The 13061-nt window shown below is 42.8% G+C and overlaps 1 protein-coding gene across 1 annotated transcript in view; it reads left to right on the forward strand.

Annotated features, from left to right (window-relative positions):
- The first annotated feature begins 2337 nt into the window (after positions 1 to 2337).
- ACAP2 (ArfGAP with coiled-coil, ankyrin repeat and PH domains 2) overlaps positions 2338 to 13061 on the forward strand; it is a 63933-nt gene continuing 53209 nt past the window's right edge. The window contains exon 1 of the mRNA XM_069024234.1: positions 2338 to 2458. Coding sequence (XP_068880335.1) covers positions 2406 to 2458 — 53 coding nt within the window. The 5' untranslated portion in view covers positions 2338 to 2405. The remainder of the gene's footprint in view (positions 2459 to 13061) is intronic.

Here is a 13061-nt window from a genome sequence, read left to right on the forward strand (position 1 = left end):
TTCTTGGAGTTCTTCAGAAGAAACTGACAGCTAAAATTTGCAGGTGTGTTCATAGATAAATTCTTAAACCAGTATTGGAATTTCCTCATGACTCCCATTTAGTGTAACTTTGATGTAAATCGGTTTGTTCACACAGTCAGATTTGCTGGCTTGCCTAGACCTGAGGGTAGATCTGATAACCTGAGTCATGAACTTAAGATAGCAGCACCACAGAAAAGGTTGCATTTTTCAAGGTATTTTTCTTTGTGTGTTGTAGGATTTAAGCACAGCTGGTCTGTCTCTTTATGGTCAACACTGAGTCATCAGTTGCTAGCATGGAGTAATGGAAAATGATTAACACTGACTACTCCTTAGGAAGTAAAACTGTTCTTCAAAACAGAGCTGGGCTCTTTTCAATTGCATACTTTAGTTGAAAAGGGATTTCACAACATAATTGCAGCCTTAGTGTTACAAATATTTCTTAACATGCTGCTTGTCCTGAGTAGGCGTGACTTGAATCCCTAATGAAAATAGTAGTAGTTTGGCTAGTTTTGGTGAGGGACAGCTCACAAAAATATACAGTTGTTATATCTGTGTAACTTGTAGTTTGGTTCTGACATTTCACCAGTCTTGAAAAAGAAAAAAACCTGACACCCTAAACCACAACTGACTGAACCAAAAAGTGTCCCTCTGCTTCTGTGAAAAGACACCTTAACTGAGGGAGGGACAGTAAGGGTACAACAGGCATTCAGCTTCTTGGAACGAAGTCTTATGTTCCACTCCATCCTTCCATATGGACTGTTTCTCCTAGTAACACTGAAAGGAAGTGGAGGAGAGAGAATGGGAAGAATATGAAAAAAAGGAAGGAGATAAAAAAAGTGAAACTTAGTGCATATGCTGGGGTGAGGTGTGAAAGCTGCAGGGGATATGTGGGCTTGCTGGAAGCAGGTATGGCAGCTCCTCAAGCTCCTGGAGAAGCCAAGAGTGAACATCATCTTCTTGTGTCAGCTTCCCAGCACGGCGTCCTTGTGACTGCGGGATGGAGCCTGTGAGGTGTGACTGCTTCATCTTTGATAAGTTTAACTTGGATAGCAACTTTTACTTCTCTGTCGCTGCTTTTGAGGAGGAGTGGGGATGGCTGGTGCTCCTTTGTCTGACAGTTTTACATTTGGGAACAATAAGCAGCGCCTAACTGGTTAAAGATCTTTTTCTGTATTCTTATGAACGATCAGAAATCGACAATGTTCTGCTGTCCTTCACTGCAAACTGGAGAGAACGAACATGGTCCTGTTCACTCTGATTCACTCTACTTCAAAATTTGATGCATCCTAGTTCAGAAAGTATTCTTGGACAAAGATTCGGTAAGAAAGCCAAACATGCACACTTGATGGTCCTTGACAGGAAAATCTGCGGTTTGCATTTCTCCGTCAAAAACTCCTTTTGAGTCTCCCCCAGGAGTTACCTCCTCGATTTAGAAGTGAATCACACTGAAAGGCACCCGGAGCTGGAGCTTTCTTCCCGCTGGTGGCATCCTCAGCAAGGACACTGGCTGCCCACGGGAGCGCGTGTGCCCGCCTGAGCCAGTGTGTGTCCCCGTGAGCCAGTGTGAGCCCACGTCACCCCCTGCGTGTCCCTCCGAGCCCGAGGTGCTCTCCCACCGCAGTGCCCGCCCCGCCGTGCGCTGCACCGCGCGGGCGCTGCGCGGCCCGGTGGGGCAAGGGGCGGGGCCCGGCTGCGGGACGCGGGTCGCTCTCGGCTGGGTACAGCTGCTCAGGGGCCCGGCCGGGCCTTCCCGTGCGTGTCTCAACCCCGAGGGAGAGGTTCCCCGGTTTAATGAAGAGTTTTAATTTAAAAAAAAAAATCAAAATACCGACAACCGGCTGAGCAGGTCCCGGTGCCACACGGCCCGTCCCGCCCCCGGCAGCATCACGGCGGCGAGCGCCAGGCGGGCCGGGCTGTGGCGTCTGCTGCGGACAGCAGCGGCGATGGAGCTGCGGATTGGCGGGAGGCGCGGCTGTCACTCTGAGCACGCCGGGGCGGGAGCAATCGCTGCGGTGCCAGCGGTTGGCTGCCCCTTCCGGGCGGCCTCGCTTATTGGGTGCTCTCCCCGCGGGGCCCTCCCTTCTCGCGTTGTGATTGGCCAGTGCGCCCCTCGGTCTCGCGGGCGGTCGCTGCTGGCTGCCCGGGCCGTCAGTCGCGCCCGAGCGGGGCGGGCACAGGGCGCTCCCGCCACGGCCCCCGGCCCGAGCACCGCCCCCGGCCCGAGCACCGGCCCGAGCACCGCCCCCGGCCCGAGCACCGGCCCGAGCACCGCCCCCGCCCCGCCCGCCGGCCCTGGCCCTGGCCCGGCCTCGCCTCGCCCCGGGTTCGCCGCGCCAGCACCGCCAGCAGCCGCAGCAGCGGAGGCAGCGGCGTGCCCCGCCACCATGAAGGTGACCGTGGACTTCGAGGAGTGTCTGAAGGACTCGCCGCGCTTCAGGTGCCGCGGAGAAGGGGCCGGGCCGGGGTCGTGCCGGGGGACAGGAAGCGGGGCCGGGTGTGTGCGGAGCGGGCCGGGCTGTGGGGGCCCTAGGGGTGACAGGTGTTGGCGAGCTGTGGCCAGCCGGCTTTGCGTTGAGGAGCAGTCAGGGGCTGTTGTGGGTCCTGCTGGGGTGTGGGGGTTCTGAGGTGGAAGGGGAGTGGGAATATGGGAAGTGCAAGGAAAAGGGGCAGCATGTGTGGTAGGTGGGACTGGGTGGGCAGTGTGCAGTGTCCGGGGCTCGTGTGGAGGTAGCGCAGTGTGAAGTGAGCACTCCTGGGGTCGCCCGCCTTTGAGGAGATGGGGGTGAATGGTGGCGGGCGGCTGGTGCAGGGAATGCTCGTCAGCCGAAGCTATGTCAGCTGAGGCTCTGGAGGGTGTACTCTTTAGTGGACCATCTTCCGTTCTTCAGAGTTGTGCTCACACTTCAGTTCCCAGTGTCTCGTGCCTGCGTCTGCTGCATGGTCCGTATTCGGTGTGGCCTCTGTTGGGGTGCCTGTAGCAAACAAGCTCAGTATCATCTTACTTCCTGTTGTCAGAGCAAGGCATGCACTCTTGTTTTTCCCCACTCGAGTGATCAGTTGTCTATCATTGCTGTAGGGTTACTTCTGCTTATGTCAGGCAACTTTCCCTTAGTCTTTCCTTACGTTTTCACCCATTCTATATATATATATATACATATTACACCATTGTATCTACTCAGCATAATTGTGCCTCTCTGTGGGATGTGTGGCTGGTCTGTGCCTACGTACACCCGCTTTCTTCTGTGCCCGGTATTACGCTGCTAGTTGGTGGAGACACAAACAGCTCCATGACGTGATGTGTCAGTGCTGTGCCCCTCCTGTCCCATGCCGAGCCTATCTCTCGAGTGCCCGTGCTCTGTGGTGAGCTCTGGCTGTAGGCGGAAACAGTACTGCTCTTTCTCTGCTCTCTGGCCGTATGTTCACACCTCCTCTTTGTGTCAGCCTTAGCAATCCTGTGGTTTCTGGGATGTAGAGGAAGTTGGAGAAGGAAGGTTGGTTGGTTGAATGGCTTACCCTTGGCAGAAGTTGGAGTTCCTGTTCTTCCCTCCTTTGCTCCTGTCTCTGCTGCCAGTTTGTTGCTGGCTGCTTCTCCCACGGGTTTTTTGGTGGCTGTGACGTGTGTTGTTGGATCCTTCAATGAGCTGGGTGCCCTGGCAGAAGAGACTGGATGGTTTTCTGCCAGGTTAGTGCGTTGTGTCAGCATCTCAGTCGGTGTGAAACCTACTAAAGCTTATGGGGAGTAGAGAAACTTCCCTGCCAGAAGCAAAGCTAGAGGAAGGTAGTGGAAAGTGAGACCTCCCTTAGAGCATCAGGGAACTTTTACATTGGGTTAGCTGTTTCACAAAACTGTCCTGAGCTGGACGTGCTTGCTAGTGTGTGCACTTTCTGAGACAACTGTATTTGGTGTTGGTCCATCCCATTTGGTGGCAATGCAGTTGTAGACTGGCGTAATTTAACCATAGAACTTTATCAGTAGTTGCATTTTTTTAATCACTGATACAACAAGAAGTTGTGACTAAAATTTGTGAGCAGAAGTATGTTGCTGTTTTCTTCAAGGTAAGTCATACTAGTTCATTTGAGTTCACTTTGTAGCATTCTCCTTTTGCTCCTCTTGGTTCCTTTCCTTCGTGGAAAAGAACTGGAGAAAATCCTTTGTTAGGGTCTTCTAGTACCTCATGGTCTTTTTCCCAGTCTGATACTGCTACCTTTGGAGAAGTTGCAGAAAACCTTATGGTGTAATCACTTGATGCCAACAAAACATCCTTCCAACCTTTAACTGATAGGAAATGGTTAAAATCACGAGGCAAAATTCCTGTAGTATTTCTGAAAAAAGTTAGTCATTAATCAGTAATACTTGCTGTTAGAATTTTGGTTATTCTTAGTGTTTGTATGAATTACCCAACCCAAACACTAGGAACCTTATGAATGAAGGTTACTGCAGTGGTTATATTGAGGGATGATAGAGACACTAATGTAGAGCAAGGTCTTGACAAAGTCCTGTATTCTTGCAGGGAGTAGTGTGGACATAAAGCACTTCCTTGCTCTGTGTTCCTTGTAGCGAAGCCGAGCTGCAGCTTTCTCCTGACCTTGCTGAGCAGGAGGGTGTAGTCTCTGTCCTTCTCATCAGTATACTTGCCAGAGCTGTTAAATAAACCTGTTGGGAGGTATGTAGTGAATAGAAATGTCACAGGTTATTTTTTTATGGTCGTGGAGTGAACTGGGAGGACATGGGTGAATCAGAGTTCCTGAGTCACTGAATCCCTGTTTTCAAGGGGAATTATTTAAATCTTTCAAAATATGCTACCACAGGCAGCTTCAGCCACGTGGCTTCCTTGCTTGTCTATTTCTTGTGAAGTTCATGCTGATACTTCTTGGCTTTGAGATTTGATTGGGACCCAAATCACAGAACCTAAGGCCTCTTTCCTTGCTTAAAGTGCTCGTGAAGGGACCATGGATTGTAGCTGTTGAAGTGCTGATATATGATTAGATAATAATGGCTCTAAAGGTTCACATCAGAAGCGTGATGTGATCAGAAGTGTGATTATTTCATAGCAAGACACACTTTTATTTTTCCTCCTTCCAGTAGATGATAAAGAAATCTTTGAATTATAAAACTTGAAGCAATAATGGCTTATTGCATTACTAGCTTTGTAAACTTACAACATGCCAAAGTTTGGAGTTGGAGATTTGACATTTAGAAACTGATTTTTAAGGTGGTGGGAAATGCTGTGAGTTCAGGCAAACTTTTGCAAATGTGTAGTCATGGTTTTTTTTTTTCCTAAATCTGCTTTGAAAATCATCTTGCTGAAATCACATGCTTTTCTGTCACAATCCCCTCTCCTAAAACACGGACCGACCAAAGATCTAGCAAGGAAATGCAAGTGCAGCTCTTCCACAATGTGTTAATGACTTCCCATCAAATGAAGAAGTTGCCTGAGGAGGGGCCTTGGAGCAGTCCTTGAACAGTAAGAACTGAGCTGTGCTGGCAAGTTCTGTGTATATAATCAGGCATTCCTACAGTCGTTTTTTTATATGCAAGTAGAATTGTGAAATAATTCTTTCTCCTTTAAACAATGAGAGTTTAATTTTCAAAGTTTAATGGAACAGGTTTTTACATTGCTGTTTCATTGTAATTTTTTCTTCTTCTGCCTATAGAATGTTTTTTTCTCAATGAGGTATCACTGTAGCAACCACACGAATCACTGGAGCTAAATTACTAGAAAGGAGAACCAATTTTAACTGATGTGGAAATACAGCTGCTCTAAGTAGCAGTTAACAATTTTGATAAACAAAAATAATAGAAAAAGCAAATTCAATTGCTTGCAACATGTACAATTGTAGAACTCTCTTCAAAAACTTTAAGGCTGATCCAGTCTTTAAAAATGCTTTAGTAAAAAGCTCTGTGTTTTTGGGATAATTTCTTTGTCCTTATCTGTCACTGTTGCTGAAGTTTAAATTTTTTTTGCATTTAAATTTCTATTCATTTCCTGAGACCCCCAGCTGCGGAGCAGATGATGGGTGAATGAGGTAGATCAAAACATAAATGAAACTGTTGTCCATTACCATTCTTAGTAAAATTGTTTCTGGGTAGAGCTGGTGGTTACAGTGTATTCCCTTCAAAGGGACTCATCTGAGGAGTCCTCCATTTAGGCTGAGCTCAAGCATTGCTCTGTTGGGCCGGCCTGTGGTATAAGCCTAGCCTGTCGCTGGACTTCCCTGCTATGTGCTGGCTTTCTTCTTCTGTGGCTTTGGCCCTGCTCTGTCTACATGGGGCCAGCTGAGGTGCACCTCATGCTTATCGAGGGGATGCAGGTTGAAGAGGTTGCTTGTGCCACTTTCTGGATTTATTATGTATTTTTTTTCTCTCTTTTGTACTGTGTAACCAAAGGTTTGTTACTAAGCATCTGTTTCCCAATAATAGTAAACCTTTTTCACTTAAACTAAGAGTAATATAAGAAAGTGACTTATTTAACCTATTTAGAATATGTTGTGTTTAGTATCAGAGAAATTATCAAAAGTACCTAACCTGTACACTTTGATCTACTTATTACCTTCTGGAGAAAACGTAGAAATAGGAGCCTCAATAGAGTTGTCCCTTCAGTGCTGAGTTCCAGTGGGAAGGGTGCTGTGGGGCAGCTGCTTCCCAACCCGCTGTGAGTGGCAACAAACCCCTTGTGTTCAGCCTGGGTTTATAGCTCAGCCCATATGTGTGGATGTGGCTCCACTGAAATCTCCGAGGCTGCTCCTGGGGGTGAACTCAGCCTCATTTCAAGTGTGAAGAGGGAACTCTGCATACAAAATCTGTTAGTTTTGCTCAGACTTACCTAGCTGCTTTAGAACAAATTTCCAAAGAAATATTTGGTCTGGGCTTTTTGCCCTTGGTGTTTGGGACTGAAAAGCAAATTTGCAACGTACTTGGCAGGGGAGGGTGGAAAGTATTGCAGAAGAATAGGAAAAAAGATACAATAAGTCAAAAGAAAAAGCTGCCAAGCATTTGCTTGTGAGTTTGCATTTAGCATTTTTTGTACTTATGTGGTTGTTAATGTTTATGATTTCCTGTATGAGACTCTAGAAGTGCACTTCTTGTAGCTGAAGTGACGTGGAGGACAATCTTGGTGGGCTGTCAGAAAGTTACACGTGTACAACATCCTTGTCCATGCTGCTGGGAGTCTAGTGGAGTTAAACTTAGCTAAACTGATTCTAGATGTCTAATTCTGTGCTTTTGTGGAGATTGCAGTGACTGTCCTGGTCTACTCAGGCTCTAGTCAATGATTGGTTTATCTTTAAATCTGTAACTATGCCTTTCAAATGTACATTAAGAAAATGATTGACCTAAAGAAAGGAGGATGTATTTGAACATAGCATGCAATGTTAGAGCATTTTTTTGAGGGAAATCATTCAAGAATAAAGAAGGTTCATCAAAGATCCCTCTCAAATACATCTCTGAAAAATCTCTCACTCTGAAATATTTTACATCTGAAAAAACTTAGTACTAAATTGTTAACAATCCTTCCTAATGGAGATTAGAGAAATGTGTCCTGAAATCAGGACATCTTCTTTAGGTTAGTGCACCTAAATTTTTAAAATAATAGTAAAAAAAATGTTGGCTGGCACAGTTATGAATAACAAAGGATAGGGTTATAATGGTGATTCTGTTTCTTTGCTGTTTGATTATGATTTACATTAATAGGAGCAAACTTAAAATTCTTAGCTATATCTTAAATTGCTAATAGGAACTTAAAATGTTAATTTCCTCAGTTTTAGTCTTTTTACATTTTTATCTGGAAGTGTTTAAAAAAAACCCACAGTGAGAAGGGAGCTTGTAGTGGAAGTAGTGATAAAATCTGCAAGTTATCATAACATTTCTGTAGCATGGCTGCAGGATGGTTGCTGAAGGACTGATGTTAATTAAGCCTGTACAACTGATCTTTAATGAGTACTTGCAGAATTAGAAGGACAGCTTATTTATGTGTGTGTGCAATGGAACTGTAATTATACAAGTCCTTACAGTCATTCAGGTTTTAAATATAGATTTGAAGAGGTTTGGTTCTTTAGCCTGGAGTGTCTCATTTATGTTGGCTAAGCACATCTCATGTAATTACATTATGGAAGTATGAAGTTATGGAGATAGTAGTTTTATATTTTTTGGGAGGGGAGGAATAGCAATGTTAAAATCTCTGGAAAACAGTGTCAGTAAATAGAATATTCATTGGGAAGGTGGCAACTACAAAATAGAAATGTGTCTTGGGCTAGGCGGACATTTTGGTGGCTTTATTTTTTCACTGTACATATCTGTGAAATTGTTGGCCTCTGAATAGCAAATGTGCTGAATTCAGCAATGTTTGCAGCGTCCTGTGATCTTTTTTCAGCCTTAGCTTCTTGACAATCTTGTACTCAGAACCACATTATTTAGTCAGCATTTTTCCTGTTCTTACTTCGTGCAGTGAACAATATGGCTTAAATTATTGCTAACTTTTTACTAGAGTAAATAATTCTAAAATTTTCCAAAGCAAATTCTCTTCTTATAACCTGTTTTGGAGAAAAAAAAAGGAAAGGAAAATATCTAATTTACATTGGCTACAGAAATTACTGTTTACAGAGCCAAGAGCCCTTTGCCTTAGTCTGGATTCAGGCCTTGCTGCCTGAATCAGTTTAGTATCTCAAGGTGATGCAAATGCAGAAGTGTCATGTTTACATAGGCAGGAAATAGAAGAATAAATTCTGAGTAATTTAATTACTTTTTTTTTCCTCTCACTTGTATATGCAGAATTCAGTTCAAGAACATGTGTAGAAGTTTAAACTGTGTAAATGCATCTGTGAGCAGATACTGTGCTGTTTTGAGATGTAGATATTCCTGTGAGTTTAGGTAGGGATTTAGGTGCTTTGCTATTTGCTAGTGGCAGATTTATAACAAAAGTAACAGCTAAAGTGGCTGTCTGCCATGGAAGACCATGAGGATGACATGCAGATTAGTGTGTAGACTGTCCATGTTATTTTAATTCATGCAGGAGTTTTCCATACTCCTCTGTGGGGCAATGTAAATCCTGATTTTGTTGCCACTCTGTCACGTGATGAAAAGATCAGATCAAGAACATGAGAAATACTAGGTATTATTATGATCATAAACGGGATAATTTTAAGCAGTCCAGTAGACTCAAACTTTGTTTTGCCTTCCTGATAACCTTTTCAAGAGGATTCCTTGTGTATGTGGCAGAGTAATGATGTTATGGTGAATGTTTATGAATATTAGAAGTAGCCAGGCCTCAGACCTAGAGTAAATCAGTCGTGTTATGTGATGCACTGTAAAGAACTCATGCCTGTGTGGAGGAGAAATCTAATTTATGGAGTGATGTTATGTATACATTTTCAAATTGACAAGACACAGTGATAGACTAAGAAAATAATTTGTTGCAAAATAGTTCATTCAAGTTCCTTTTATGAATGAGAGGAGATTTTGAATGAGACGATGCCTGTCAGATGGCTGGTAAACTTACTAGTGTGGTGTGAGTCTTTCTGTGAATCAGGCTTCCTTTTTGATGTTCTAAATTTTCTATTTGATATTTTAAGACTCTGCATTATTCAGGCACAATACCCTTGGATAATTTTTGTAGTTCGTATTTCAATAGTAATGGGCATTGTAGTAGTTGTATTGTGGTTTTGGACAAGAATCTGACAGTAGGTGCACACGCACAAACTTTCATTTCACGAGTTTTTGATCTACCTTCAGCAAGTTGTTAAAGCAAGGCCTCTACTTACAGTTTTGTCTTGATGAACAGAGCTAGTGAGAATTTACATGATGTGATTTTGAAGTTTCTAAGTTGGATATAATGCAAGGAAATTGGAGAAGCCGTATGTAGTAAAATGTATTTCGTCTGATAAAATTTAAAAAAACATTCTATGCAGGACAATTGCAGATTTCCATCTTCCTGTGTGCCAGATGTTAATTTAAGTAGGAACACATGGATATCAAACACACATTTCTGGGCATTTGAAATATCCCAGTCTTCATTTTTTGTGATCTTGTAGTTATTGTTAAAAATATGTATAACTTATGTAATGCTGGAGATCAGGTATCAGATTTTAGAGCACTGATATTTAGAATGACATGTTGTAGATGGGAATTTGAACTCAGTCCTTTGGAACAAAGGAAAAGTGTGTTGTATTCAGAGTTCTGGCCATGAATGTTATCCCTTCTGCCTGTCAAAAAAGAGGTGTGGAATATGATCTGGGAGATGAGGTTTGGGTTTCTGCTCTGTGGACTCTACCTATGGAGGGACAGAGCCTCTTCTGTCCCTGTCCTGTGGTCTGAGCTGGGATCCCTCTCCACTTGGCACAGAGGTGGTGGCTGGTGTGAGTCTGTGCTGGAAGTCCTGTCCCACCCTCTGATGCCTTCCTAGATTCCAGCTCTCCAATGACTCCCTTGGTGCTCAAGCTGCTGGTGAGTGGGCACTAATGGGTGCTGGTAATTGCTAACGGATGTTGGTAATTTTTTACATAGAAAGATATAGCTTGTGTGGGGTTTGGCAGGTTTTGTTTTAAGTACTTCATATAAGTAAGCAGACACAGTGTTTGACTGGATTCTTGTGATGAACTTCAATGTAGAGAACATGTGGTATTTTAACAATGCTATTGGTTTTATATAACATGCTGTTGTTATTATACTTTTGGTTTAAGACAACCCAAATAAGAACTAGGTGGGTGAAGAAGAAAAATAATGTATGTGCAGCAGTGTTGGACCTTGTGATTTTAACTGGCACTAGCAAAAGGTGTTGTAAAGACTCATGGCTCAACTGGAAATGCAGCTTATATCTTGTCTTTCCTAGACTTGTGCCATTCATGTAAGTTGGAGTTCCTGTCTCTAGAAAGTGTTTAGTAAATAATGACCTAGGCCCCTTCTTTCTTAACTTCCTTAAACAGGAAAGGGAGAATTCATCTCATCTGCTGTGTACCATCCCTCTTCTTAAGCCAGATCTTAGGCTTAGGCTCCTTACAACTATTAATCTTCATTAAGATTGGATCCCAAGTGCCTCTTGATTTGTTTTAGCCATATGTGTCAGGATAAGGTGAACTGCACCCTGGAAATCACGTGCTTCTGCTCTATCATTTCCAAAGGTGCTTTAGCTGACTAACTCAGGTATCTGTGCATTGATACCAGTATGTGATCAGATAAGGCACATTGCAACAATAGAACAATTGCATTGGCTTTGCCAGACAGGGCTGCTATTGAAGATAAAAACTGTTCAGGATGACTGAGGAATCTGATGTTTCATTGAGGATGCAGCTTCTGGCTGAATTTGTGTGTTGCTAAATTGGACTCTGTTTAAAAAGACTACACACATTTACACGCCTTCTCTACAGGATTATTCTTTAAAAGAATCTACAGGATTATTCTTCAGAAGAATCTCCAATTTGCAGAGAAGGATTTTGAAAAGTATTCATTTAACTTCATTTCTTTTGTCAAATATCTGATGTTGAAGAATGTATCTGCCTATTTATTCTATCCTACTTGATTTATCCCCAAAAGAATGATGAAAATGGCAAGGGGAAGCATTAAATATGCCTACTATTGCAAAATATCCACTATATTGTAAATATCAATCTTGGAAGATTTTGTTTGAAAATTTTCAGTTGATTTGAGATGAAAAACCTTTAACATGTAATAATTAAAGGATATGTAAGCTTCTGTTTGGTTGAAAAACAGCTTACCTGCAGTTAGCTTTGATAGATGAATGACATCCTGGGGTCTTTAAAATCTCTTGATGACTAAAAGTAGTGGGAGAAAAGATACTAAATGTACCCAAAGAAGTTCCAGAGCTGTGGGTGTACCACATGCATTTTGTAGTTTTTATGCTATAAAGTTCCAAATGCTTATTTTTTTAATAGTTTATCATTATCATTTGAAAGGGGTGAGGAGGAAAGACGGCTGGCCTTTCCAAATTTGAAAATAGTAAATTTGAGGAAAACAGGAATACACCGTATTTCTGTATTGTCCTACTCTAATGTTTGTGCACGCTCCTGGTTTTGATATTAGATTTGACTGGCTGCTTTAGTGCGAAGGCATAAAGGGCAAGCAAACTGCTTTTTGCAGTATGAGGGAACAATAAAACTGCACAATAAAACTGTTAATTTGCATGTAAAGTGCACTTTAGGTAACTGAGTGTGAGATACACCTCACACTCATATGTGTATTCACCTAATAGCTAAATAAAAAATTCAGGTTTGTTACAACAAAGCTACAGCCTCCTCTCTGACTGTCAAATAGAGCATTCTGGTTTTGTGAAAGTGTATTACCAAAATATTCAACCTCTGAAGTGGACAAAAAGGGTGCATACTTGCTGAGGACTCAGTGTTCATAGCAAATCTGAAACTTCCCTCAGGTTTCAGTAAAGAAGATCCACCTGATAAAACTGGAATTGTAGACAGCTAATGGTCCTCAGCTCCTCTGAAATGTGGTGAGCTCTCGTTACAAAGGCTTTGCCAGCTTATGGTGGTTTGTACGCAGCAGTGCTCCTCTAACTATGGTATAAGGTTTAAATTAGCAGCTAAGGGAGTTACAAAAAGAAAGGGACAGATATTACCTTATTTTTCTGAAATCAAAGCAAACACAAGATTCATATTAAGATTATATGTATCTTCTTGTTTAATTACATGGTACTCAGACCTTTAGTTGCCTCTACTTTACATGAGGTTTCCTGTGTAGGTGGTGAAGTCTTACTGTATCAGTTCTGAGCATATTGATCCTTAGAATCCTATGCTGGGGCTGTGTAATGATATTTATTCTTTCTGCATTGGCTGCGGTTGAGGTACGTAAGGGGTATCTTTCCAAATCGGGGATTAATACCTTGATTCTTCTTGAGACTGTTATTACTTACAGCTTTTAAAAGCAAAGTTGACAGGACTTCTTAGCATCTGACTGGTAACTCCAGATCTTGAGGCTAACAGGGTGTATTCTTTAGATGTCCTATCTTGTATCTTTTGCAGTTGGTCACTTGATGGTTATATTTATGCTTCCACTTCCTGACCTGACTACATACTTGAGT

Source organism: Aphelocoma coerulescens, chromosome 9 (assembly GCF_041296385.1).
Source record: "Aphelocoma coerulescens isolate FSJ_1873_10779 chromosome 9, UR_Acoe_1.0, whole genome shotgun sequence".
NCBI classification, from domain to species: Eukaryota; Metazoa; Chordata; class Aves; order Passeriformes; family Corvidae; genus Aphelocoma; species Aphelocoma coerulescens.